General features: G+C 52.8%; 1 protein-coding gene across 1 annotated transcript; it reads left to right on the forward strand.

Annotated features, from left to right (window-relative positions):
- Positions 1-27,508, forward strand: PDE1B (phosphodiesterase 1B; the record flags this gene model as incomplete). Its single annotated transcript, XM_080812533.1, has 15 exons — positions 1-110; positions 17,039-17,152; positions 18,042-18,224; positions 18,427-18,493; positions 18,826-18,942; positions 21,199-21,339; positions 21,741-21,841; positions 21,949-22,074; positions 22,209-22,310; positions 23,389-23,509; positions 23,824-23,905; positions 24,235-24,343; positions 24,819-24,949; positions 25,492-25,611; positions 26,128-27,508. 14 exons carry the CDS (start codon positions 1-3, stop codon positions 25,593-25,595), a joined length of 1,608 nt encoding a protein of 535 aa, XP_080668659.1. The 3' UTR covers positions 25,596-25,611; positions 26,128-27,508.
- Between the last annotated feature and the right edge of the window lie 199 nt (positions 27,509-27,707).

Raw genomic sequence — 27,707 nt, forward strand, 5'->3', positions numbered from 1 at the left:
ATGGAGCTGTCCCCCCGCAGCCCTCCCGAGATGCTGGAGTCGGATTGCCCGTCACCCCTGGAGCTGAAGTCAGCTCCCAGCAAGAAGATGTGGATTAAGCTTCGGTCTCTGTGAGTCCCAGGCCGGGAGTGGGGGGAAGGGATCTCAGGGAGCCTGGAAGTGGTGGTGGTGGCGGCGGGGTGGGGGGGGAGTAGCCGGAGCCCGGCCGGTGGATTGTCTCCCGCACACATGTTGGCAGGTGCGAGGAAATAAGCTGCTCTGACACGCAGGGTCAGGCCACATGTGCAAGGCGTGTGCGGAGCAAGCCGGCTGGTTGGAGCGGGTTTAGGAGTTGCAAAGCTAACGCTGTGCCTGTGTCCGTGGACCCCCGGGTGACACACGCAGCGCGGACAGGAGGCACATTATGCGCTGTGTGGCAGAGCTGCAGACGGGCAGCATTCAGGAGGTGCCGGGCTGACTCACACGTATCCGTGTGTAGGGGTGTGCAGATGTGAGACACACATGACATGTGTGTGCGCGAGTGTCCGTGGGACACACAGATGAGTGTAGAGTGATCGCACACAGCTGCAGATCTAGTGCGTGGGGATACTTGTGCCAACCTGTGGGTCATATGTATCCCTGTTGGGATTGGTGGTTTCTGCCTCCTGCATCTTTTAGGGGGTGGGGATGGTGGGGGGGACGCTCCATACCTGAGCTGCTCAACACTGGGGGCCGGGAAACCCCCTGTGCACAGTAATGTTGGGGGCTGTAGCTGGGATCTGGGAGAGTTGGGGTGGAGCCCCTACCTGGGAGCTGGGGTGGTGGTGAAGAAAGATTGATTGACAAGGGCAAGGCAACTGTCAAATCTTTTTGTTGCTGTAGCGTCTCCCAAGGATCTCCAAGCACATTTAGGCATCTTTTCTTGTTGTGGCAGGAGGAGGGCATGGGGGTGGGGGCTGGATAAATAGGGAAACCAGGGACTTAGGTGTCCCTACTCCAGTCCCAGGGAAGGGAAGCAACTTTTCTTTCTGTTCTTCAGAGATGGAAAGGAGTGGGTCAAAGACAAACCAGGAAGCACCTTTATCTCCCAGTCAACCGTCATCGGGTAACCTCCGCAGTCTGTTGATTCTTAATCAAAGAATGAGGGAAGGTGCCCCTCTCCCCGATATGACTCCCAGTGGTCCCAGGAAAGAGACTGTAGATGTTCAGTGAGGCAATGCAGGAACCATAGTCCCAAAACCCAGTTCCTTCCCATTATCCTCAATAGTGACCCCTGAAGCTTTCCATTTCTGGGGTCCAGTGGAGGGAGAGATGGTGGTAGGAGATGGATAGATGCTAGCGATTGTTTTGTTTTTTAAAAGACTTCACCTGTGGTAATAAGATGACACCTTGATATTGGGTGGGTGGGTCTGATTTATACTTTAGCTGCTTAACAAGGCCTTAGGGAGAACTGAGGCCCAATGGGCAACAAGGCTTGGCATCCAAATGTGCTTCTCAGTTCCTGTCCTTTGCTGCCTCTAGCCAACGCAATTTGCTGGGCTCTGTGAAGCGCAGCCTTGGAATGAGTTCTGGGATGAAGAAATGGAAAACCGGATTGAATTGATTTTTGTTGGGAGGAGCACCGAGTGATTCTTGATAGAAAATGATGCTCTGTTAATGGTAACTAAGCTGGGGTGGTGGTGGTGGTGGTGGCAGGTAAGGAAGTGGTGGAAAGGCAAAGAAGGGGGCTCAGGGTTTATAAATGAGAGAATTCAAGGTGTCCCAGGACGACTTCCCCCCATCATATACTTTCCTTGCCTCCATTCCGGGTAATGAGTGGGCCATGCAAGAGGGCAGGTTTTCCTTGTTTCAATGTCTCCCATACCTTTCTAACCAAAAGTCTTTCTTGGAAGCAAATCACTATTTCTTCCTTTAGTATGAGAAATGCTCAATGGTGAGAGAAGAGGATCCCCAGAGGAGGCATTGAAACCCAGGGAAAGAAGGGAGTAGAGGCAGCTGCCCCTACACAGTGCATTAGCTGAGATGTCCTTACAGGAGATCATGGTGGACAAGGAGCACTAATCTTATTGATTAAATTATTCCGGTCTTCACTTACTTCAGCAGTCTGGTCCTTAAGAGTGTTAGCTGCATGTAATAACTTAGCCAGAAAAGGCCCATTTCCATATTGTTAATCACCAGGAATAGATTCTCAATCTCACTTTCTCAAAGCAGAGAAAGATTTTGATATCAAGGTAGATCCCCACTTGATGGCTTACTGGATTTGGCCCTGTTTGAATATTGGTGAGGCTCTAGAATGAGAATAGGGGGATAGACACGATTATCTCATGGCTGTGTACTGAATAGAAATGAAGATATATAAGGCCTCTACACAACACATCCTATCCCCCCACCACCACTCCCCCCAACTATCCTTTTAATTTCTAATCTAGGACATCTAGATTGTCTTCAGGGAGGCCGGGTCTGGTGTTTTTGTCTCCAGTTAAAAAGCCCATACTAATATAATTTTGCAGGGCAATTTCTTCTTGGGAAGGGCATCCAGGAATCCTGTTTCCCACAGCAGGACTCTGCCAAAGATTAATTCAGAATCTGGAGCATCTGAGCTGAAGAGTCTCCAGCTATGGGATTTCACCTCTACCTAGCACGAAAATTTTCCTAACTAAGCAGACTCAGAAGTGAAGGCATTCGAGAGGCTGGAATAGGAAGTCTGGAGATGATGGTCTGAGTGGGGTGAGCATTTCTGGCCCTAAGATGAAGGATTTGACTGGACTGCTTGCCTTCCTCTGAGACCAGAGGACCTTGAGAAGCCTAGGGGAGGCTCAGGAGCAAGGGGTTTCCTGTGTCTTTTGTGAGTCAAGAAAATCCGTGAAGGGAGATTGTTTTGGCATCCTTAGCTCATTCATTCATTCAGCAACTACTAATTGAGTGCCTCCTGAGGGTCAGGTGATGTGCTGGAGACCGGGGTATGGGTGTGGGCAAAGTAGATACAGTCCCTGCTCTTATGGAATTGATAATCTGGTTCACATATCTCATGGGGGAGTTGAGAGTGGCAGAGGCACCCAGTTCCTCATTTTGCTACCCCCATCCAAGTGCTAAGACTTTACCACTTTGGTTTCTGCCTGATCCTTTCCTTTGGGGGAGTGGGCTATGCACACAAGAAAAGCATAGAAACGGAATTCTTTCTCTTTCTCCCAGGATTGTACAAACATTACTTTCTTCTCTCTGCCCCAGTTTCTCCTGGAATTTTACAGATAGAACTTCCCTTTTCCTTTGGGATACTATAAACACAATCCCTTTCTCTTCTCCTTTCTTCACATGGGACTCAGGACTCCCAAGGTCTAGGCTCTATGCCCTAGGCTGTGGTTCAAGGTCATTACAGCTGAGCAGGAACAAGAAGCCAGCTGGGGATTCTTTTTGCTCATCTTTGTTTCATCCGAGTCTAGTGTGGTACCTGAAACATAATAGGCACTCAAGAAATGTTGTTAAATAAAGGAATGGACAAATGAACTAATGAGTATCCGTGTATATGTCATGGAGCCCAGTTCTGTCTGATTCTGTGGTGCGTGTGCTCCTATCCGTGGGGGGGGGGGTGGGGGAAGGAAAGGAGGTGGTGGTGTTTTTTGAGAGGGCAATGTTTAAAAGGTACGGGGTTTGAGGACCTCAGGACAGCCTGGAACTGAAGGAGTTACAGAGAGGCTATGGAAACGTTATTTGGACGTGTGAATGAGATGTTTCAGGATGAAATTGTGAATGCCTGACGTGTATACGTATGTGTCTGGGTGAAGGTTGGCAGGCGGGCGGGGGACAGCTCGTGGAGTCAGAGCTCCATGATGATGTCTCTTTGTTTTCATGTTTATAAATGGCACGTGTGATAATAAATATGTTCAGAAGCTTTGCACTTACTTGAATACCTGAGATTGCCTTATGTATGAACGAGACGATGCATGTGAGTGAGTGTGTGTGTGTGTGTGCGTGTGTGTGCGTGTGTAGGTAATGGGATATTATGTACCTGTGATCTTGTGTATGTGTTTGTGACACACCAACATTTTTTTATAATCCTGGGGAGATCAAATGGGCAGCAGGAGGAAGCTGAGGGACTGGACTGGGTGCCTCACCGGTTGATTTAGTCCATCTTTTGTCTTCATTTTCTATATGCCACATGGAGTGACCTTCTGTGGTTCTCACTGATTTTGAAAGCTGTACAGTGGTTCCCCTTTTTCTGCATATGGTTGTGGAGCTGCTGTGAACATAGCAAGGTAAACTGTGGCCCCCTGGGTCTCTGGAGCAAAAGGAGCACCATTTCTCCCAGGCGTTGACAGTGTGTTTTTGTGCCTCCCTCCACGGAGCAGCCCATCCTCTTTCATTTCCATGGCCAAGGGGATCTCTCCTCCCTGGGTTTTAGATCCCCTCTCCCATCAATGCCTTCTGTCTTTACTTTTCTTTCATCAACTGTGTCTTGAATGGGGCATCTCTGGATGCGAGAGGGTAAAAACTGCTTGCGGTAAGGTGAAGGGAGCTAGCTGCAGAGAGAGGGGACATCAATTTAGACCAAAGGAAGAATTTCACAAAGCTCTGGTCAGAAGAGGGGATTAGGGTGGCAGGGTGGTGGGAGGGGAAGAACAGAGGGAATGGTGGGAGACTCGAGTTTGAGTTCACGTTCCCATGCTGCGAATTACTAGCTGCATGATCTTGAAGTCACATTGTCTCTCTGAATCTCAGTTCCTCGTTTGATATTATGCATATGAAAGTGGTTTTGAAATGATAAAGTCTGGAGTTCTTTCAGCATTGGAGAGCTTGCTGTATGAAGAGGCGGAGGGAATGGGAATGAATGGGGGACCATTGGCTTGGATGGGGAGAATGATAAAGATTCAAGAGGCAGGAATATGAATTACTTAATAGGTTTAAGTCCTGGTGTCTGGGACATGATTCAGAAGAGGCTTGTTGATGAATGGTTGTCTGGAGGGGGCGAGACAGGTGTCTGAACTTAGAGACTAGAAGCTTGAGTGGGGCAGTCTTACAAAGGATGTGGGCCACTGAAGTCAAAAGAAAAGGGAAGGACTTAACTCCTATCATCTCTTTTCCCTGTGGTTAGAGCAACTGTAGTTCTAAGATGTGGTGGGTGTGGGGAGCTCCAGGACTGCCGTTGGTGAGTTCTGTAAGCGTTGGAGAAACTCTCTGGCATTTATCCTGCATTTCTAGGCCTTGGGGGTAATATGATCAGGTATGCCACATCTTGTTTTAGGGAATCCCTAAAGTCCCTGAGAACCCAAATATCACTTTGTTTGCCCAGAAGCCCCAGGAGGCCAGTTAGAAAGACCGAGAGGAAATTTGACAGCGGAAAGTTGCATTTGTCCCTTTTGCCAGGAGGAGGGTGAGGTAGGCCGGGGATGCTCTGGTCCTGGCAGGCCAGATGAGAGACCCAGGAGGGGAGGGGCCTGGACTTCTCTAGACCCCTTTCCACCTGCCTTCCGTCTAGGGAGCTTCTGAAGGCCCTGAAATGAGCGGTTGTTTCCCATCTTCCCCTCTTTTTTTGGCCACTCCCATCTGACTGAGATAGAGGAGCAGGGAACCTTTTTCCTCTTTTTTAAAGGAATCACCAAGGATTCGTTTCCAACCTCTCTGCTCCCTCTGCTTTCCTCTTCTTTGATTCCTCTCGAATCCTTTCTCTCTGTCCCTTTCCTCCTTTGTTCCCGTCTCTCTTTGCTGGGCGGCATTTTGCTCTTCTCTCTTGTCCCACTTCCACTATCCCTATTCCTTTTGATTGGGCTTCTCTGGCCTTCAATGCCTCTACCCCTTTCTCACCTTGGCCAGGAGCCAGGAAACCACTGGGGGCTCCCTCCCCCGCCCCCAGGTGTTGGGGTGGTGGCTGTGCAGGGTGAGTCGGCTGCAGGAGGACCCTTAGGGACCACCTTAGGAGTCCAGCCTCAACTGCTGCGTTCTGCAAGGCCTTTCTTCTGCCTTCTCGGTGACCTCATCCTCCCAGCTCCCCTGGGGAGGAAGCCAGTAATTGCCTTCCACTCTCAGGGGGCTGATTTTCTCAGGTACGGAAGTTGAGTAGCTATTTTCCAGCTCTCTTCAGGACAGCAGCAAAGAGGGAAAAAACCAGGGCAGCAGGTGGGGTGCAGGTGAGGCCCCAGGGTCTGGAAGTTGTTAGATAATGAGATTGTGCCCTAAGGGAGGAAGACTTAAGGGTCCTCCAGAACTGGTAGAGCATCCTGGGGCTATGGAGTGGGGTAAAGATGGGAACTGAGGGGGAAGGAGGGCTTCTGAGAAGGGAAAAGGAGGAAAACAGGTTGTTGTCCATTCAGTGCTGGGATGTCCCTAATGCCAGTGCTCTCGCCTCTCTGTCCTGAATATCCTGCCCCCCCCCCCTTCCTGCAGCTGCTCCTCTCTCCTCAGCTCCTGCTGCATCCATGTGGATCAGGGAAGGAAACATCAGGTTAGGATTCTACTTCAGCATCCCAGACCTGGCAGGAGTCCACTGAGTGATCTGGGATGGGGTTGTGGTGGAGAAGCAGCCTTGGTGGGGAAAGGGAAGGGGAGAACCAGGTATAGGCCCAGGGGCATGGGGCTGGGAGAAGAGCTAGAAAGAGGGTGCTCCAGGGGGTGCTGTTGGATACAGCCAGGTTCCTGGGTCAGTGGGTTCCACAGCTGCAAAGAGAAGTCAGATTTGCAAATAATTATTGTGGCTGCAGTAGCATGATTTGGCTGCCAGCTGGTGTTGGCACCATTTAGTTTTGGGAAGGCAGCTTGGCTTCCAGGGGGCTTTGTGGTTCTTTGGCAGGCAAGACCTGGGGGCTGGAGAAGCTTCTCTCCTTGCTGTTCCTTGGCTTCCCTGCTCCCCTGTTTGTCAGCTCTTGCAGAGCTAATGTGGCACCATCCCCCTGGTTCTTGATGCCCACCATGTTTGGGAACTTTCTGGGGCCTGGGCTGAGGGAGCACACATGCCAGCAGTGTTGCCAAGCTCCCTAAACCCCAACTGTATCTCTACTAAGCAGTAGCTTTAGAAATTCCAGTCTTAAAGAAATACCATAAATCAGATCGCACCAGATTCACCCAAAAGACTTCTTTGTCCTGCTTCTCCTCCTCCTTTCTGTTCTTTTTTGGAACGCCAAGAAAATTTGCTTTTGTTTTGATTGCAGCAAGGTGGAATAAAGATAGATATGCGGGAGAACTTCCTGGAAACTTCATGGAGGTTAGAATGTGACCTTCCTGTGATAAAGAAGAAAGCCCTCCTCCTCCTTTTAGCATCAGGTTAGGGATGTGTTGGGGAAGCAGTGAGCCAGTCAGAAAGGATGAACTTGAACCCGGGTATTGAGACCCAGGCATCCTATTTCCCTAGTGCCTCCAAGCCCAGCACTGAATCTGAGAACCATAAAATAGAACAGAGGAGGGACGTGTTGCCCAGAGGTGGTTGGTAAGGTGTTGGGGCAAGGGTTGGGACCAGACCCCAGTCGCACTGGTCCACACTCTTGTGCTGCTGCCATCACACCTGCAGTCAGCCCCTTGCCAAGCTTCCAACTCCGTTTCCCATCCCAGGCCACCTTTCACATCTGCTAGGCCCCCTGGACACAGGGCATCTGCTGGAACATCTGCTGGGATGTGATTTGGAGGGCTGGTGGGGTGGTCCATGTGGAGGTGGTTAATGAGCAGAATTAAGCAGTGCTGGGGGGTTGGGAGAGATGAGGGTTGTACAAGAGAACCAGAGAGAGAGAGTTCTTCTGGCCTGGGTCCTGGGAGCCTCCTCTCTCCTTAGCCTCCCTTGGACTTTCTTGCCCCCTGCCCCCCCTCCGCCCCCAAGTTCCTCCTTCTCTTCAGGGCTGAAATCTGAGGGTGAGGTGACACCGGTGCATGCTGGGCTAGGAGCTGGGATATCTGGGGTCTTTTTAGTCTGGGCTAATGCTCAAGCTGTTGAGAGTACCCTCTTCCTCATCTGATCTGAGCTGTGCTGGGCTGTTGCTAGGAACACCTGTTAGAAACAGCTTCTGGTCAGGAGGTAGAGGGGGAGTTGTTTTCAGACACAGCATGGGTGGGAGCCAATCCCCTGTTCTAACAGTTCCCCTCCCTGTCCAACACCCCCCCCATTCCCTACCTGCCCGCCCCCCCCCCACCACCTCTGCTGCTGTGCTTCCCAGACCCTCTTCAGCATCTTTCAAATCTCTCTTTTCCTCCCTACCCGCTTCATACCTCCTGCCCCCTCCTCTCCCTCCACTCTCTTGGTTGCTGTTCTTCCCACACTACCCACCCCCCCATCCTCCGCCACCCTCCCTCTGCCCAGCTCCTCAGTCCAGTGCCTAGAGATCTCTTAGGACCGCTGCCGTGTCCACCGGGGGCCTACCGCCTCCCAGGATGGCACCCAAGCTCTGCCACCAGGGGGGCTATTTTTATCTCCAGAGCCACCCCCGCCACCGTGCCCAGCCAGCTGCCAGAACCCAGGCTGCTCTATAGCAATGGGAAGCCAGCGGAGTGAGAGGAGCGCAGGGCTTGGGTAAGGTGGGGAGCTGGTTGTTCTTGGTTTCTGGAGCTCTATGCTGTGCACATCCCCCTTTCTCCTTCCACTGCCTCATGGCCCCTGTGGAATAAGGAGCCAGGGAGAAGCCCTGGACATCTGGAATGGTGGTGGCAGGGTGACTAGGGCTTTTCCGCACTAGAGGGCCTGGGTACAAGGGTGGGCATAGGAGACTTTGTTCATGGGAGATTCTTAATGAACATCTGTGGAACAAACTAAATGAAAGGTTAGGCGAAGGACTATTCTGTTGCATTCATGCATCACTTTATGGTCCCTAAGGTGCTCCCATGTGATCTCATTTGATCCTTGTGTGAATTCTGTGAAGCACATACTACTTACCCATTTTATAGACAAGGAAATGACCTCAGGGTGTCCTGCCCAAGGTCATGCCTAGTGATAAATTCTAGGCAAAAGTCTCCTGATTTCTTTTTAGTTAAAGATTTTATTTATTTATTTGACAGAGAGAGACATAGGGAGAGAGGGAACACAAGGAGGGGGAGTGGGGGAAGGAGAGGGAGGCTTCCTACGAAGCAGGGAGCCGGATGTGGGGTGTGATCCCAGGACCCTGGGCTCATGACCTGAGGCCAAAGGAAGACACTTAACGACTGAGCCATCCAGGCAACCTTAGAAAGTCTCCCGATTTTAATTCATACCCTCTTTCCACTGGATTTAGGTGATTTCTTTGGTTTTTTCAATTTCTGAGATTTTGAAGCCTTGAGATCAGCTGGTTAATCCCTTCCCTAACACCCCCTACCTCCACCCCCACTCCTACCTACTCCCCCATCCCCACACCCTCTCTGCTCCAGAGTCAGGGTTTCTTATCCTTTGTTCATCCCCTATCCCAGCTCCTGTTCTTCAGGAAGGTGGGGAATGCTGGGAATCAGCTTGCGAGGGAGGCGTTATGGTTGTGCTCCTTGCTATTTTTAAACTAAATTTAAAGACTAGAGGATGATCCATGATGAACTCTGCTAGGGCCATCATCTGTCTGCCCTGCCCCCCATTCAGGGAAGTCTCCCCAGCTCAGATACAGATGTGGTGTGTGTGTATATGCATGGGTGAGTGGATATGTGTGAGATCCCCAGGAAGGGCTGGTGGCTGGCCAATATCCTTTCCTATTAGGAACAGTTAATCATAATACTAGACTGGGATGAGCAGGTGTGGGCTGCATGCTGGGACCGTGCAGCAGGTATGGGTGTGTGGGGAGGTGGTGAGCAGTCATTCGTCCAACCAGCTTTTGGTTCTGTTGGGCGAGAGAGCAGAGGGCCGGACAAGATATCCTCCACAATGCTTTCCTAGTCTTAAGAAATCTCCACCTTTTGGTAGGAGGGTTGAGGTGAGTGCCAGCTTGAGGTGGCAGGGCCTAGAGTGAGGGCCTGGAGTCAGGTGAGGGGTGGGAGCTGCCCTGGCTTGGTGTTTGTTGGGGTTTCAGGCCGTATGCAGCCAGCGTTCCCCCACTCCTGCCCTATCCTGGTCCCTCCAAGCAGGCATGGCCACGGAACTGGGGAATCTTGCCCTTCATCTCCTGGGTGTCAGTTCTGGGTTTCTGATTCAGACTCTAGTCCTTTTTTTCTAAAAACACGAACCTGCGTGTGTGTGTGTGTGTGTGTGTGTGTGTGCGCGCGCGCGCGAATGTGCTGGGAGCGCAGAGAGAATGAGATGGACCCAGAGAGGGAGGGTTTCCTTTCTTCCAAAATCTGCGGCAGCCCTGCTTCATGGCTACCAGGAGTTCACTGGAAAACAACTTGTAGATGTTTAACTTCATCCCTCTCGTTGCTGTTGAAGCCCACTTCCACTTGTCCCAGCACTCAGTGAAGCTGAGAAACAGCAGGTTCCCAAACTTCATTTGTTTATAATCCTTCAAGGCTTTGGCACAGTGACAAGCTTTTTAAATTTCTCTCTGCTTTTGTGGGATTCAGGCGGGGAGGAAGGCTTCCCGTCATAAAATTCTGGTGCTTGGTCTGTTTCTTCTCTTTTACCTTTCTCCTGTCATACTCATCCCCACGGGTCCCCTTTCCTCATTTCTACATCATCCCCAGCTCTAGACTCTAGATGAAGGAGAAGGCGGTGGCGCGGAACTCTCCACTGGATGCGTTCTTCTTCACCCCGGGCTCTCCTCCTTAGCCCCGCCCAGCGTCTCAGCTGACCAATCGCGACCCCGATGCGCTTGTATTGGTGACGTCATATCACAGCCAATCCGGAGGCGGGCAGGGGCTGTATGCGCACGTCCACTTAGCGCCGCAGAGGCTGGCTTCTGTCCCCCAACCTGAGCGAGGGCGAAGCCTGGAGGCGGAAGAGGGGGCTCCTGGTCCCCAGGCCCGCCCTAGGCTGTCCCATCAATTCTCTTGCTCTGGGTTGGGTTGGCCTCTCCCCAGTTAATGTCCAGTGCTCAGTGCTCCTTTTCCAGATGAGAAAACGGGGCCTGGGAGTGGGAAAGTAACTTGCCCAACGTCTTGGTTTTTCCAATCGAACCCCCCCGACTTTCATTCACTGCTTGGGCCGGGCCTTCCCTCCCCGTGAGCTGGTGTCTGGGTGAGGAGCCCCGGAACCCCAGCGTCAGTGAGCCCCTCCCGTGTTGTTTCTGGTTCTTTTCCCCTCTTGGCTTCGGTCCTTTCAGGTGGGCTAAAGCTCCTTTTGAAAAATGGCCCCTGAAGAAGACTGTGGGAGGGAGCTGAATCTGCCTTAGTCCCTCCAGGGGGCTCTTGCGGGCCCCTTCCCCTTCAAGGGTAGACCGCCTGTCCACAGCAGATTTAGGGTGGTTTCCTGTCCCTGCACCCTTAAGCCTTCTGCTAACCCCTTCTCCCCTAAGAGGAGCCCCACCTACTCAGCGCAAGGGGCTGGACTGTGCTATTTCTGTCCTTTCTGGTATTCTTCTGAGAACAGATTCTTGTTTTCCGTCTGATTCAGATGTGAAACTTTTCCCGTGGCCTCTCACCCAGTTGCTGTGGGCTGCTGCTCTGTCTCATCACTCCCTTCTTCCTCCAGCCAGGCCCCTCCTGTTCCCCTCCCCAAAGCTCTTCTCTCTGGTCAGTAGCTCAGTTCTTTGGAGACCTGGAGGTGGAAGTTGGGCCCAAGAGGGAGTCATTCCCCGCGGGGGCCCTGGGGGCCCTGGGCGCGGCATTTTGATACTCTGAAGTAGGACACTGTGATTCCCATGGCAAAGCCTGTTCCTGTGCAGAGAAGTCACCTGCAGGGCCCCATCCTCAGGTAGGCACCAGGGGGAGGCACGGAGAGGGGAGGAGGAGGACAAGTTGCTGTGGGTCCACCACTAGTAGTTTGGTGGAGGGGAGGGATCAAGGCTTGACCGTCCCCGTATGTTGTGTGTGCATGTGTGTCCACATGTGTGTCCACTTCTCCACCTTTCCCCCTGCCTATCTTGCCCTTTCTCTTATTCTCCTCCCATTCCCATCTCCCTTTCCTTTGTATTGCTTCCTCTTGCCTGTGGCAGGTGACTTAGCTGTGATTCCCCTCCTTTCTCTCCTTCCTCACACCAGCATCCTTAGGACCTCATATCCCTCTGAAATCTCCCCATCGGATCTTAAGAACGCGAAAGAGAAATCCCATCCTTCTCCCAACTCCTAGCCCTTTGGCTTTTGGCTGCCCTGCACTAAGCCCCCTACTTACGGTGATCTTTTAGGGTGCTGGGAGTAGGACAGGGGCTTTGGAAATTGCCAGATCATCAGCCATGATGCCCCAAAGAAACAAACTGGTGGGGAAGTTGAACACTTCTGGGCTGTCGGGATTATTACTACCCTGAGCCTTCTCTTTTAGTGGGCTGCCTAGACCTGGGAGAGACTGGTGCTTTCAGGGGTCAGGGTCTGAGGCTTTTTCTGGGGTGCAGGGGCCAAGGGTAGAGGAGAAAGCAGTGGGTGTGGTGAAACAGGACTAGGGGTGGAGGTGGAAGGATTGTTGTAGAAGATTCCAGTTTTCCTTAGGCCTGGATGGGGACCTGTCAGTGGGTGGGGAAGTAGGACTTCCTGCAGGAGAATGCTGAGGGGAGGGCTGTGGGTGGGCCTGGAGCGGATGGGGGATCCTAACTCTGATCCCAAGGCTCCAGCCACAGATTCTAAAGTCTGAAGGACTTTAGAATCTGAGAGGCCAGTGCTGGGTCAGAGCAGCTGTGGGGGAGTTAGAGGAGGGCGACGTTCATTCAGCACCTGGATCCTTCTGGCTGCCTGAGACCAGGACCCCTTCTTAGACTCCCCATTTATCAAATTCATTCTTTAATCTTTCTTCCCCTTGCTCCCCACTTCTTCTGGTGTCTGGATCATGTTCACTTCAGATTTCAATAGGAACTCTAAAAGAACAGGGTCTAGAGGTGGAGTCAGGAGGAACTTGGAAGGAAGGTTGTGTGGAAGGCCAGTGACAGCCTCTTTCTTCTCCGCAGGCTCTCCATTAGAGTTTCTGAAACCCTGCCTCAGAGATCTCCATTGTGAGCTTTGGCAGATAGCCCCCCACCTGATTAGTCTGCCCCCTCTCCCTTTTATTTGTTTATTTGTTTATTTATTTATTTATTCATTTACTTATTTACTTGTTTTTAAAGATTTTATTTATTGAGAGAGTGAGAGCATGTGAGAGAGAGAGAGAGAGAGAAAGAAAGAGAGTGTGAGCAGGGGGAGGAGAGAAGGGGGAGTGAGAAGCAGACTTCCCACTGAGCAGGGAGCCTGATGAGGGGCTTGATCCCAGGGCACCAAGACTTGAGCAGAAGGCAGACGCTTGACAGGCTGAGCCACCCAGGCGCCCCTCTCTTTTATTTAAGGAACATTCCCTGAGCACATACTGGGTGCTCCGAGTACAGCAGCAGGATAAACAAGTCACTGTCAGTCCCATCAAGATGCTCACAGTCTGCTATGAGCTGCCAGACACCAGCACATCAGACCACAGATTGAGGAGCTGTGATGGAACGGGCCCCAGCCTCCCTCCAAGTGAATTATACGATCGAGTCCCTTCTGCCCAACACTTTTGGTGTGCAGGGCACAGTTAGGCCCCAGCAGTGTGAGTCGTAGGCTTGCCCGCCTGACTGAGATGGACAAGTTGTGTGACCTTGGGCCAGTTGCTTAACCTCCCTCCTCAGGTGGTTGTGTGGCCCAAATGAGGTTTGTCATTATGAAGGAGAGATTGTGGCCACTTTTTCTCTGTTAGGGGGCTTCCCAGTCGCCAGTCTCTGTGCAAACTAGACTAACTCTTCTCCACCTGGACTTGGGAGGGAGAAGGCAGGCACTTGTTGGTCTGGAGGCCACGAGGTGTGAGCTGAGTGGGGCCGGGGTGTTGTTGGTTAGTTCACTCGAATTCCTATCACATTTATATAGCCCCACTCTGTGTGTCAGGCCTTTTGCATACATTATTTCATTTATTAAATAAATTATAAAATAAATAATAATTCTTATTAACAGGCCCTTCGCAGGTGGTTTGTCATCATCTTCACTGTTTTACAGAGGAAGGAACAGAGGCTCTAAAAGAAAGGTCCTGAAAGCTTCATGTGCAGGAGAATCATCCTGGGTATTTGTTAAACATGTTTGCACATCCTTGAATCCTACCCTCAGAAATTTTGTTTTAGTAGTAGGTGTGCCTCGAGGCCTAGAATCTCGAATCTCGGTTTTTTGCAAGCATCCCAGGTAATTCAGATGCCAGTGGTCTACAGGCCACCTTTTGAGAGGTTCTGATTGAGAATTAGTGACTTGCCCAAGGGCTCAGGGCCAGGAAGTGATACTTTTTTTTTTTTTTAATTTTTTCTTTTCAGCGTAACAGTATTCATTGTTTTTTCACCATACCCAGTGCTCCATGCAATCCGTGCCCTCCCTAATACCCACCACCTGGTTCCTCCGACCTCCCCCCCCCACCTTCAAAACCCTCAGGTTGTTTTTCAGAGTCCATAGTCTTTCATGGTTCACCTCTCCTTCCAATTGCCCTCAACTCCCTTCTCCTCTCCATGTCCCCTTGTCCTCCATGTTATTTGTTATGCTCCACAAATAAGTGAAACCATATGATAATTGACTCTCTCTGCTTGACTTATTTCACTCAGCATAATCTCTTCCAGTCCCGTCCATGTTGCTACAAAAGTTGGGTATTCGTCCTTTCTGATGGAGGCATAATACTCCATAGTGTATATGGACCACATCTTCCTTATCCATTCGTCTGTTAAAGGGCATCTTGGTTCTTTCCACAGTTTGGCGACCGTGGCCGTTGCTGCTATAAACATTGGGGTACAATGGCCCTTCTTTTCACTCCATCTGTATCTTTGGGGTAAATACCCAGTAGTGCAATTGCAGGGTCATAGGGAAGCTCTATTTTTAATTTCTTGAGGAATCTCCACACTGTTCTCCAAAGTGGCTGCCACCTTACACCAGTTAGAATGGCCAAAATTAGCAAGACAGGAAACAACATGCATTGGAGAGGATGTGGAGAAAGGGGAACCCTCTTACACTGTTGGTGGGAATGCAAGTTGGTGCAGCCACTTTGGAAGTGATACTTTTGAACCAGGATTCCTGCCTCCCAGAACTGTGGCCGGAGCCTTGGTTTCTGCACTGAAAATAGGGGTGGCGGTTTCTTCCCAACTCCCTCCCTCTAGGCCCATTGTGAGGATAATCTGAGATAACGTAGGAGAAATCCCTTTTTAAAATGCAGAGCTGGCAGCATTGTTAACAATTATGCGAATACATGCAAATGAACACCCGTGGGCTTGGCTGTTCACTTTGGGAGCCCGCGCTGGGATGTGTGTTTCAAGATGTGGGTCGAGAGAGAACGTGGAAGAACTTTGGTGAGTTTAGGTTTGGGTTTTATAAAGGGCTGACCGACGTGGAAGATGAGGACCAGGGTAGGAATCTGGGAGACGGATGGGACCAGAGGCTTTTCTTTCTTTTTGGATTGTGTGTTCCCTATATCCAAGGGTCTCTGGCCACAGGGACCGACACAGGGGCCCTGGTTTGTGCCTGGGCCCCAAAGGTGGAGCTGACCTCTTTGTTCTGCCACCTCTGGGTCAGCACCCTGGGAGATGCTGGCTCAGTCCCCCTTCCCAGCTCATTGGCTGGGAAGCCTTTTATGTTGTCTGGCCTCTGTTCCACCTCCCTAATGAAGCCCTTGCTGGGCAGAGATTTACTGAAGTCGGCTTCTTTCTTGATGAACAAGCGCTGTTTGCACTTGCTGCCGGTGCATCAGGAAGGCCAGAAGTGGGGTTTGAAGATCACCCACTGAGGAGGCTGCAGGGTCCCCCTCAGCTGCTTTCCTCCCATTTTCCCCTTTGCCCTTCTGCCCCATTTGCATTCAGACCGTTCTGGGCAGGACTGCTGGCCCTGAGGTGAGAGCTGGCCTGCAATGCTTCCTGAGGCTGGCTGTTTCCGGCACCCCCATTCCAAAGCTGCTGAGACCCCGGGACTCTGGAGCTGCTTCTGTTCAGGAGTGCCATTGTTCTCCCTCTCCAGCATCCCTGGGAATTGATGCTAATTTCAGCTTCTGGTCCCTGACTCATTCTTTTTTCCTCCCTGACTCATAGGGTGACCTTGGATTTCTGAAGCCCCTCTCAGTGGGGAATTGTCCTGGCCGCCACTTCACCCCTACCCGGGTGTTAGGTGGGGCAGGGCAGGGCTGGGGGAAAGAGAGAGCAGGGAATGTTTAATTGCTTTCTTTAAAATCACCATCTAAAGTCAAGAGAGTTTTGTTTGCTTAGTGGCTGCCTGGGCCAAACTCGCCAGACTTCTAAGAAGTCTCCAGCTTCATCCCTGACCCCCAGAATTCCTGAGTGCAAAAGATGAGGGACTGTCCCCTCAGGCAGAGCGTCCTGGAAGTGAGACCCCCCTGGCCCCACCTCTACCACTTGGGCTCTGGTGGAAGCCGCTGAGGGGCAGAGGTAGGGGATGGGTACAGACACACATTGCCAGAGGTTCTCTTGGGCACCGCATCAGGGAGGCAGGGGTTAATCCTGCTTTGTCCTGGTTGATGGATTCTGGAATCATAATCCATTAGCTCTGCCTGAATGGAGTGAGGCCAGGCGAAGAGCATTCAGTCAGATTGGTCTTTGTTCTGTATCTTCAACATCCCTGCCAGGGACAGAGAGGCTGTGGACATGTACCTCCCCCCACCCAGCCCCCTTCCAGGCCATGACCAATGGATATAATGGAAGCATCTTGGGCGCTCTTTTGATTGCTGTTGACCCCACAGCTCACTCTGCTGGGGGAAATTGGCAGTCTCAGCTCTTGGTTATTCAGGCTATGAAACAGATCATCTCCAGAAAACCAAACCAGGGGCTTGTACCTGCCTCATTCTGCTGGGCCCCGGGCAGTGTAAACAAGTTTTCAGGGAACTGGCCGAAGGGAGGTGTGGGGAGGTCAAAGGGAGGTCTCGATGGTGGTGTCAGAAAAAAGCCTGGGATTAAACTTTGGGCACCTGTAAATTTAATACAGGCAGTGGCGAGAGCCTGGGATGAAACACCCTAGCTGCGATCCCTCCCCCTGTTGGAGAGAGTACCTATCTGTGGAAGACTGAGGCACCTCATCCAAGGGGGTCCTGCTCTTGTGACCAGGTAGGGGCGCCTAAGCAGACCGTCTGTGCCCACTCCCACAGGTTGCGCTACATGGTGAAGCAGCTGGAGAATGGGGAGGTAAACATCGAGGAGCTGAAGAAAAACTTGGAGTACACAGCTTCTCTGCTGGAGGCCGTCTACATAGACGAGACACGGTGAGAGACCCGCTCCCGCAGTAAGACATCCCGGCAAACGCAGTGATGGGGGTGGGTGGGAATAAGACAGAAGGCTGGAGATAGAGACCCGCGACAGGGCCAGAGCAGGGAGGATGAGCTATAGATGGAAATACCACAGAGATAAAGGGGCAGAGGAACAGATAGAGGGTTACAGAGACAGAGACAAACACAGGCGTCAAGGAGAGAAGACCGTTTCAGAGCTGGAAGGGACCAGAAGGCTCAGGTAGTCCTAACCCTCTGGCCAGTGGGGAATCCCCTCGAGACCTGTGTGGCTCAGCATGGGAGCCACTGGTCTCATGTGGCTGCTGAGCCCAAGGATGAACTGAGACGTGGATTTGTGGGTGACACGCACGCTGGATTTCAAAACCGAGAGAAAGGAATGTAAAATCTCTCTCTATATTTTGTATTGACTTCACACTGAAATGATACTATTTTGGGTATATTTGGTTAAAGAAAACTTATCATTAAAATGAATTTCACCCATCTGTTTTTACTTTTTAATGTGGCTCCTAACCAATTTAGAATTACTTCTACGTGGCTTGCATTTTATTTCTGTGGGACAGTGCTGCTGGTCTCAGCCTCCCTGACAGGTGGCATCTTTTCCGTTTGCTGCCTGAGCGCTTCTAGAGTTGGGTCACTCACTACCTCACATAGTGACCTGTTTCATTATGGGAGGCATCAGAGAGACAGAAATTAAAAACAACAACAACAACAACAACATATAGTGAGAGAAAGGAAGGGGAAGGTCAGAGAAGGGAGAGACCTGGCCTGAGTGTTCCTGAGCTGTGGGGTGTGGCTGGGCCCAGCGTCCCTAGGTTGTGGAAGCACCTGCTGTCTTTCTTCTGTGACTCCCCTTCTGGGACCTCAGGCAAATCTTGGACACGGAGGATGAGCTGCAGGAGCTGCGGTCAGATGCCGTGCCTTCGGAGGTGCGGGACTGGCTGGCCTCGACCTTCACCCAGCAGGCCCGGGCCAAAGGCCGCCGCGCCGAGGAGAAGCCCAAGTTCCGGAGCATCGTGCACGCGGTGCAGGCTGGGATCTTCGTGGAACGGTGAGGCTTGCCCTTGCTCAGCCTCCATCTGCCTCTAGTTGCGTCCTCCTTTCCCAGACACTCTGGGCTTCTGGGACCCCACCAGAGCCCCAGTGGTGTCCCCCCCACCCCCGTCCCCCAGAGCTCGTCCCCACAGCCCCACCTGATCAGACTCCACTTCCCAGACCTTCACTGTGGGCTGCTTCTCGTTGTTTGCCCTTAGGATGTTCCGGAGAACATATACCTCTGTGAGCCCCACCTATTCCACTGTGGTTCTCAACTGTCTCAAGGTGAGCGCTGGGTGTTCGGGAAAGAGGAGAGGGTTGGGGGAAGGAATGGTCACTGGGACTTTCAGATTCTTTGTGGGGTGGTTTTTGCCTTCCCTTTTAACTGTCATCCCCCTATTCCTCAAAACATTTTGCCCCCTCCAGAGGCAAACTCCTGTCTTTTTGTCTCCCCTGCGCTGGGAAGAAAAAGGCCCACGCCAGCATGTCTTTGTTTTTCTTTTTCCCAGGTCTCTGTAAACACTGGGAAGTCCCCCTTGAAGTCTAACTGTAACCCTTGCTGCTGCTGGGAAGCTCCCCTTGGGAGTCTCCCTGCCTAGTCTGTTGTTTCTCCACAGAACCTGGACCTCTGGTGCTTTGATGTCTTTTCCTTGAACCGGGCAGCAGATGACCACGCCCTGAGGACCATTGTTTTTGAGTTACTGACTCGGCATAACCTCATCAGCCGCTTTAAGGTTGGGCAGCATCCTACCCCTGTTCCTGGGCAGGGCTCTCCACTCCCATCACTCCTGTTCTACAAGATTGCCAGCAAGCAGGTTCCACAGGCTCCCTCCCTCAGTCTCACTGTCAGGGAAGTTTCCCCATGCCCACCCGCCTAGTCTTTCTGTCACTTGTGCACCCCCAGCTTCTGACTTCATTTATTGCTTTCCAGAAGATTCTAGGTCTGTAACCCTCCAGCCTAGGATTCTGCTCTGTCCTGCTTTGCTTCTTCCCCATAACTTGTCCTCTTCAGGCTGGCTCGAAGTTCGCCTCCCGATTTCAGCTGTCCTGCCTCCCGCCTGTGGACACCCGAGGCCTGGAGTCCACATGCTGTCAGCCTGTGCCCTTGGGACTAGAATCTCTCCATTTGTTCCCTGGGGTGGGGGGGCGGGAGCGGGGAGGAAGGGATAAAACTGGTCACTCTTCCCCTCCCCCTCCCTAGTGTCTGTCTGAGTGTATGGAGAGGATGGGCTCTTGGCAAGGCTGGATAGGAGTGTATGAGGGGAGGGAGGCTGTGCGAACTCCATTTGCTCTTCAGCTTGGCTGGCCATGAATATGGGATTAAAGTCCTCTCCAGATTCTGTGCCAGGAGGGAGTGTCTTTTGGGAATAGGGACTGGAAAAAAAACACTTCCATGTGGAAAAACCACACTTGGAAGTGGAGGGTGAAGTGGTTGAAGAGTTGCAATGGGAATATTTGGTCAGCACTTAGGTGGGGGGTGGACATAGATATTAGAGTAGAGGAAAACATGTCTGTTCCGAGGGGGCCGTGCGGGAGGTCAAGGGAGTCCAGTTGGAGGACCCTTTCAAAGAGGGCTTTGGAAGATCATCCAGCCATCCTCAGCCTCTACTTTATCATAATAGACTATTGGTGCCTGTGAACCTTTCCTCAACCCTTGACTCCTCGTTTTACACCAACTCCCAAGAAGGTTTCCAGAACTTTCCTGAGATGCTCAGTTGTGATTTTTCTCTCAGTGCCTTCCTGAGGCCTCTCCTTCTGCAGCTTCATTATCATCTTTCCAGTCCTGCCCTTTCCAGGACAGAGAACAGCAGCGGCGTCCTCCTTTTCCTAAGACTTTTCTAGCTCATATTTCTCCAAAGTGGTTCTCAGACATTCTCCAGACACCAGCTTCTCTTAAACTCTGCTTCCTTACCCAGAAGGATGGGTTTTGGAGGACCCTGAGAGTAAAAGTGTCAGGTTGGGTTTGGGCCAGCCCCAGTTCGCCCTGCTCTGAGGCAGTTAGAGAGAGGGGGGTACTTCTTGCTTTGGTGTTTACTCATGACAGGGATTCCCGTTGGAGCCACCCTTCTCAAGCTCCACACTCCCTTCTTGGGCACCCAGCCCCTCCCCTGTGTCCCTTCCCTTCCCTTCCCTCCGGGGACACCATGGCAACGCAGAAGCAAGGGCAGTTGTCATGGAAACAGTCCTTTAAAATTCCCTGAATTTGGGGCACAGCCCTTCGAGGTGGGGGTGGGAGATGTTAGGGTCTGACTGATCAGTGGTGTATCTTCTGTGTCTCATCACTACTGCTCATCTCTACAGAAGCTTCCCCAAGTCCTGCACCTCGCTCTCTTCACAGCCTCAGGAGATCCAGGGACTGGTGCAGACACCAGCCCTGCCCTCTGGGAGCCTGAGCCTTTGAAGGAGGCAGGCAGACTGGGATAGATAGAGACAACTGATAGGAGCTGGACAGAGCTCTGGCTCTTGGTGTCCCTCTGTGTGTGTCTCTCTGTGTGTGTTGGTGTGGGTACAGGGAAAGCCTTCTTAGAGGAGGGGATGACCCATGTCTGCCTGGAAGGATCCTCTCTAGGTCATCTTGCTCTTTCCCCTGCTTCTGAACCCCTTTCCATGGTACTGGATTGGGGATGGGATGGGGTGGTTGGAAGAAAGGAGGGAAGTTTGCTTTTCTTAAAAAGCTCCAGGGAAATAATTATAGCTACTCTTTAGAGAGCACTTACTAAGTGCCTTGTACTTACCTCATTAAATTCAAGGAGGTGGTGTTATCTTCATCCTGAGATTAAGTATCAGAGGCACAAGATTTAACCCAAGGTCACACAGCCAGCAGGTGGTGGAGCCAGGATGTGAGCCCAGGTCCACCCGACTGCACCCGGTGCTTTCTCCCTGCGCCATTCTACCTTCTAAAGAAAGGTGGCATCGCTGATCTCAGTCCTCGGCTGCCTGCCTTTCCTGCACATCCCCCCTGTATCTCGATTTTCTCCCTCCCACTTCAGATTCCCACTGTGTTTTTGATGACTTTCCTGGAGGCCCTGGAGACAGGCTATGGGAAGTACAAGAACCCTTACCACAACCAGATCCACGCAGCTGATGTGACCCAGACAGTCCATTGCTTCTTGCTCCGCACTGGGATGGTGGTAGGTGCCCGGAGATCATTCTGTGATTTAGCGTCTTCTGGCTGCGGGACTGGGAAGTCTAGACTCTCCTCCCATTTCCCTTTGTCTCTCTTTGGTTCCTCTCCTTTGGTATTCCAGATTCTTTACAGAGCCAAATTTTACTTACTCCAGAGAATTCCTGGGTGGACCATAATGTCATGGGCAGTGCTGGGGGCGTGTGCTGGGATATAGTGGGAATGTTTCAGGTTGGGGTAAAGGGGCGTATTTCACCATTCTGGGAGCTGAGAAACCTGGCCATCTTAGCCCAAGAGCTGGCCTTGAAGAGCAGAAGGGATGGGCTGAATCGTATAGCCTGGGGCGGAGGTCTTTGGGCAGTGATGGGCAGGGTGAGGCCCTTCTCTTCCCCCCTCTCTCTCTGCCAGCATTGCCTATCGGAGATCGAGGTCTTAGCCATCATCTTCGCCGCAGCCATCCATGACTATGAGCACACAGGCACTACCAACAGCTTCCACATCCAGACCAAGTGAGGGGTGCCAGTGTGGCAGGGGCAGGAGGGGCCCAGCGGGGGTGGGGAGGCTGCCAGAGCCCCCACTTGCAGGGGGCTGGATGCAATGACCCTTGGCTCTGCAGGTCAGAGTGTGCCATCCTGTACAACGACCGCTCAGTGCTGGAGAATCACCACATCAGCTCTGTCTTCCGAATGATGCAGGATGACGAGATGAACATCTTCATCAACCTCACCAAGGATGAGTTTGTGTGAGCTGAAGGCAGGAGTGGGCCTCCCGAAGAGACCTCCCTCCACCCCCCCGACCCTCTCTTCCCATGCTCTGGACCTCCGGCCCATCAGCGCTGTGGTGGGGGCTGATTGCTGTCTGGTTCTGTCCATCCAGAGAGCTCCGGGCCCTGGTCATCGAGATGGTGTTGGCCACTGATATGTCCTGCCATTTCCAGCAAGTGAAGTGCATGAAGACAGCCTTGCAGCAGCTGGAGAGGTGGCATCTGGGGGGATGTGGCTGGGTCACAGCCAGAGTGGGGGCTGTGAGAATCGGGGGCACGTACGTGGGTAGCTGGTGTGCCAGGCCTTTACCTGGGTGGAGAAACTCTCCTGGTTCCAGGTGCCTGAGCCCATCTCCACAATGTGTGTGTGTGTGTGTGTGTGTGAGAGAGAGAGAGAGACGTGTGTGCACACGGGCCCAGGTTTGCATCTGGGGCACTGTGGGAGGGCACATCGCGGGTCTGTGGGAGGGCACATTGGGCCAGGAGTCTGAAATGGGTGGTTTCGCCATGGGACAGCCTGACCCTGCAATGTTGGGAAAACCTTGCAACGTTTTTGGATTCGGTTCCTTATTGTGCCATGTGAGAATGAGAGGCCTCCCCGCCACAGCTCACCGTCACTTCCAACACCAGTAGGGCTAGCCAGCGAGTCATGTGAGGTTAGAGGAAAAAAGCACAGAGCAAATGCCTCGATGACATTGAATGTGGCTTAGAAATAGGTGGGAGAACATAACTGTGTGTGAGAGAGAGGAGACTATGTGTGTGTGGGGGGGTCCCCAGGGTGTGTGTTCATGTCCAGTGTCTCTGGGGGACAGTATGCAGTGTGGCACTGTTGGGGAATAATGACAATACTTATGATGATGATGAGGATGATGGAGATTATAGATAACATCTACTCTCAGCACTGTGGGCCGGACACTCTACTAAATACTTTTGTGTTGTGTGTCATTAAATTTTCAGAACAACCTTACATGGCAGATTCTGTTCCTATTTCCTGTTAGGATCGAGGAAAGTGGAATATGAACATTTTAAATAATTTGCTCTGTGTCACACAGCTAGTGTGAGATACGTACAGTGGGGATTTGAACCTGTGCCCCCTGATTCTCAGAGCTTGGCCTGGTTCCACCTACATAGGCATGTGTGTGTGCTTGCGCATGTGTGTGTGCTTGTTGCCCCAGAGGGTGGCTGAAATTCCCTGCAAGGATCCCAGGGCTTGTGATGGGAAGTTAGGAATGGTCCAGTTTCTCTTCTCCTAAAAAGATGAGTCTCTCTTCCCTTGCCGCCCGCTCTGACCAGGATTGACAAGTCCAAGGCCCTGTCTCTGCTGCTCCATGCTGCCGACATCAGCCACCCAACCAAGCAGTGGGCGGTCCACAGCCGCTGGACCAAGGCCCTCATGGAGGAGTTCTTCCGTCAGGTAGCCGGGCGTCTTCACCCACGCCTGCCCCCTTTCCCTTGTTCTCCAGGCTCCCACTCCACTTCCAGATCTTCATTCAGCTCCCTGTAGCTTCTGACCTGATCCCGAAGCCCTGGGAACAGAGGTCATTTTCCTTAAAGCTTAACTGTGGTTGCATTGCGTTTGCGTATCGTCCATTTCCAGGCCAAAGGCACCGAGATGCCTCTTCTCCCACAACAACCCCTGACCTCCCCCAGCTGCACCCCAGAGTGGGGGTAGTCTGAGGCAAGCCTCAGAGGAAAGCCTCCAGCTTTGCCGCCCTGTCTTCTCCCCAGGGTGACAAAGAGGCAGAGCTGGGGCTCCCCTTTTCTCCACTGTGTGATCGCACTTCTACTCTGGTGGCACAGTCGCAGATTGGTGAGTGGCCTCTCCCGTGGGGAGGAGAGTCTTGGCAAGGGGACAGGATGCTTTCTGGGCTGGGGCCAGGCCTCTCTGAGTTGCCATCCCTTAAAACCAGTCTTCCTGTGGAGTAAGCTTGTGTGGGGCCTGGGGTCCTGGGTGGAAGGCCCGGGGGTGCAAAAGTGGGGTCACAAAGACATTGTTGCAAAGGCTGCCCCCTCTGGGAATTTCTCAGCCTGGGTCACCCTGTCTTACCCACAGCCGGGGGTTCCAGCCACACAGGCGCCTCTGCCCAGCCCTCTGTGTGTGTGGGGGGGACCCTCCATCGTGTAACCCCTTTACTGCAGGTTTCATCGACTTCATCGTGGAGCCAACCTTCTCTGTGCTGACTGATGTGGCCGAGAAGAGCGTCCAGCCTCTGGCGGATGAGGACTCCAAGTCTAAAAGCCAGCCCAGGTGAGGGTGGTTGGGGCAGCTGTGTCTCCTCGTTCTGGGGGAGGGAAGAGGGACTCTCAGAGAGCACCAATCGCAGGGAGGAGGTACAGCCATGGCGGGCTGGTGGAGAAACTTGGCTACCCAAAACTTGGGAGTCTCTGCTGCCTGTCACACAAAGGGGTGGGAAGATGGGGCCAGAAGGCTGTGAGCTGCACCTGTGGTCCCCTCCAGCCATTTTCGTTAGCTCTGTCTTTATTGCCGTTTTGCTAATGTTGTTTTTATTTTCCTTCTAGTAGCAGGGAAGGTGTGGAGAGGAAGGGGTGAAACTGTAGGAAAAGGGGCAGGGAATTGGGGGTACCCAGCCGTGGGAAAGGGGGAGGATAAGTCTCCCTAAGCTTCCTCCTGGTCTTCCGCCCCTGCCGCTCTGAGGGCTGTGAAGGCAGTTCTGGAGTGGGCTGGGTCTCACCTTTGGAGTCGGGGTGGGGGGCTGCTTTAGTTTCCAGTGGCGCCAACCCTCTCTGGATGTGGAAGTAGGAGACCCCAACCCTGATGTGGTCAGCTTCCGCTCTACCTGGACCAAATACATTCAGGAGAACAAGCAGAAATGGAAGGAACGGGCAGCAAGTGGTGAGTGCCGTTGGACCCAGGGGGTGGGGTGGGGTGAGGGTGAAGGCCTGTGGGGAGGGTGGCTGATGGAGCCAGAGCAGGTCTACTTTCTTTAAACCCCTGGAGCAACCCTTTGTTTGACTCCCGGACTTGAGAATGGAGCTGATTGGACTAAAGTAAGATGATAGGAAAGAGTGTCTGGCTGATCGGCCTGGACTATCCTAGAACAGGGACAGGAGAGAAGATAGGAACAGCCAAATTCCACAGCCCAAAGGACCCCATGCATGTTGTGGTCTGTAAATGGTGCCCCAGTAGATGTGGGTGACTTGGTGGCCTTGGCTGGGAAATCTCTTTTCTTTAGGTGTGATTTGACGGTTGTGAATTTTAGCAAGGCTGGGGAAGAATGCTGGGGAGGTTCTCCCTAAGTTGGCATGTATTGAATGTAGCTCATCTTGAAGGCAGGAGGATGCATGAGAACCCTTTACTTTTCTCTACGTGCTCCTGGCATTTTGGGGAAAAATATTTCTTGTCTGGGTCCCAACTTCCTAAATGCCCCCCCACAGGTGTCACCAACCAGATGTCCATTGATGAACTGTCCCCCTGTGAGGAAGAGGCCCTGCCCTCCCCCGCTGAGGATGAACACAACCAGAATGGGAATCTGGACTAGCCTGGGGCTGGCCCACGTGAGCCTGTGTGCTGGAGCGGGGAGGGTCTGGAGAGTCTGTAGGGAGTAGAGAGAGCTGGGTGTCCAACATGGAGTCTCTGAAGGGTCATGTCTGGGGTTCTGTGGATGCGAGGTTCTTCCTAGCTCTTCCGAGGGAGGAAAATGGAGGAAGTGAACACATACTTGAGCCAGGGCCTGAGTGGGAAGCAGGAAAATCTTTCCATCCCTTCTGTCCAGTCCCTGCAGGAAGGAGGTAGCTCCTCAGAACAGGGAGGGCCTGAGCAAGGCTACAGCACCTTTGTGAGGGTTCGGGAACAGGGCCCAGCTAGGGCATAGGACTCTGCGAGGTCGGTTGGGCGTGGCTTCGAGAGCAGCCCCCTGCTCAAACGCTTGGCTGGGCACCCTGTGCAGGCATTGTTGGCACAACTGTGTGTGGGTCTGGGGTGGGGGGTGGGTCTGGCGGGCCTTGGAGAAGGTAAATCAGGCTGGAGATAACGCAGAGACTGGAGCCCTGAGGCCTCTTCCTCTTTCCCAGGTCCTCAATGCGTCCAAAGTGTTCGATGTCATCAGCACCATTCATCGGGACCGGCTCCCCCATCTGCTCCAAGGGAGCACGGAGGTTGAGGAACAGACAACCCCCTGAAGGCCAAATGCCAGAGATTGTGGGGTTGGGGGAAGGGCCCCTCCCCACCTGACACCCATTGGGGTGCACTTTAATTTCCCAGCAGCAAGTCTGGGAAACTTAAGGCTCCCAATGGTCACTGTGCCCATCCCCCTGCCTCTGGACTCCCCCCACCCCCCCCATAGCCAGATGGCTGGCTGGGAGAGGGGAGCTTCTTGGAGGCCTCCCAGGTCCCAGGGGGGAGGGTCAGAGATGCCAGCCCCTGGGCCCTCCCCCATCCTTTTTTGCCTCCAAGTTTCTAAGCAATACATTTTAGGGGGTTCCCTCAGCCCCCCCAGATCTTAGCTGGCAGGTCTGGGTCCCCCTTTTCCTCCCCTGGGAGGAGCTGGAATAGGATAGAAAGCTGGGGGTTTTCAGAGCCCTGTGTGTGGAGAGGGGAGTGGGCTCCTTCAGGGCATGGGATCTTTCTAGGGCCTGGGAATGCAGAGGGTGTTCTCTTTACCCCAGACCTACACTGCTTCAGCACCATCCCCAGACCCCCTCCGCATCCCAATCTTCCTTCCCTCCCATTCTGAAATGTGGACTGGGGGAAGAGAGGAGGCCTTCCCTGGGGTCCACAAGAACTTGGGATTGGTCTAGGCCCCTGGGGCTTGTCACCTACCCTGGCTGTCCTGAGCCCTTTGCCTCCTTCCTCTCCCCTCGGGCTGGGAGGCTCCCATCCGACCAATGTCTGTAAAGTGCTCTGAGGTCTCCCCAGCAAAGCACCTTCAGGATGCATTTTATGAGCACATGCAGGAGAGATCAGCTGGGTTGGGGCCAGGGGTGCATGGGGAGGGTGAGGTGTAATCCAGGAAGCCTGCAGTGTTCTCAGAGGGTCACTCCCCTCCCTCCCCCTTCCAGCACCTGCCCAGCTGCTGCGGGCACCAAGAGGCCCCTCCCCTGGGACAAGTTCGGAGTGGTGGGTAGAAAGCAGATGGAAGGGACTCAGGGCTGCTGCCGTTGTGCTTCCTGAAGAGAGCCCGCCAGGCCCTGTGCCCCTTCTCAGGCTCCCTGTCCCAGGAAAGGCCTAAGTCCAGGTGACTGCCCTCCTCTTATCTTGTAAATACCAACCATGCATTTGTACGGTGGGCCCTGTTCCTGTGAAGTCCATATCCATGGTCTCTCAGACCTACCACCTTGACACTTGTCCCTCCTCCCCCACCCCAAGTGGGGCAGAGACGCATGTGACTCACCCCTGCCCTTGGTCTTCCAGAACCCTGCTATAGCCAGAGATCAATAAAGAAGGGAGACCAGGCCTGGTTGTGTTTCGTGCTCACTGGATGGAAGCATCTTCATGTATACTGTCTCTGTGAAGCTTGAGAAAATCCTAGTGTGCTGTTCTCCCTATTGTGTATGTGGGTGGGGACGCTGGGGCCCTGGAGAGGTGAGGTCTTGCCTGAGGGCACACAGTAGGGCCTCCTGAGGCTCTTGCTGCCAAAGTGCTTCTGTAAGGA

Source organism: Martes martes (assembly GCF_963455335.1).
Source record: "Martes martes genome assembly, chromosome: 8".
NCBI classification, from domain to species: Eukaryota; Metazoa; Chordata; class Mammalia; order Carnivora; family Mustelidae; genus Martes; species Martes martes.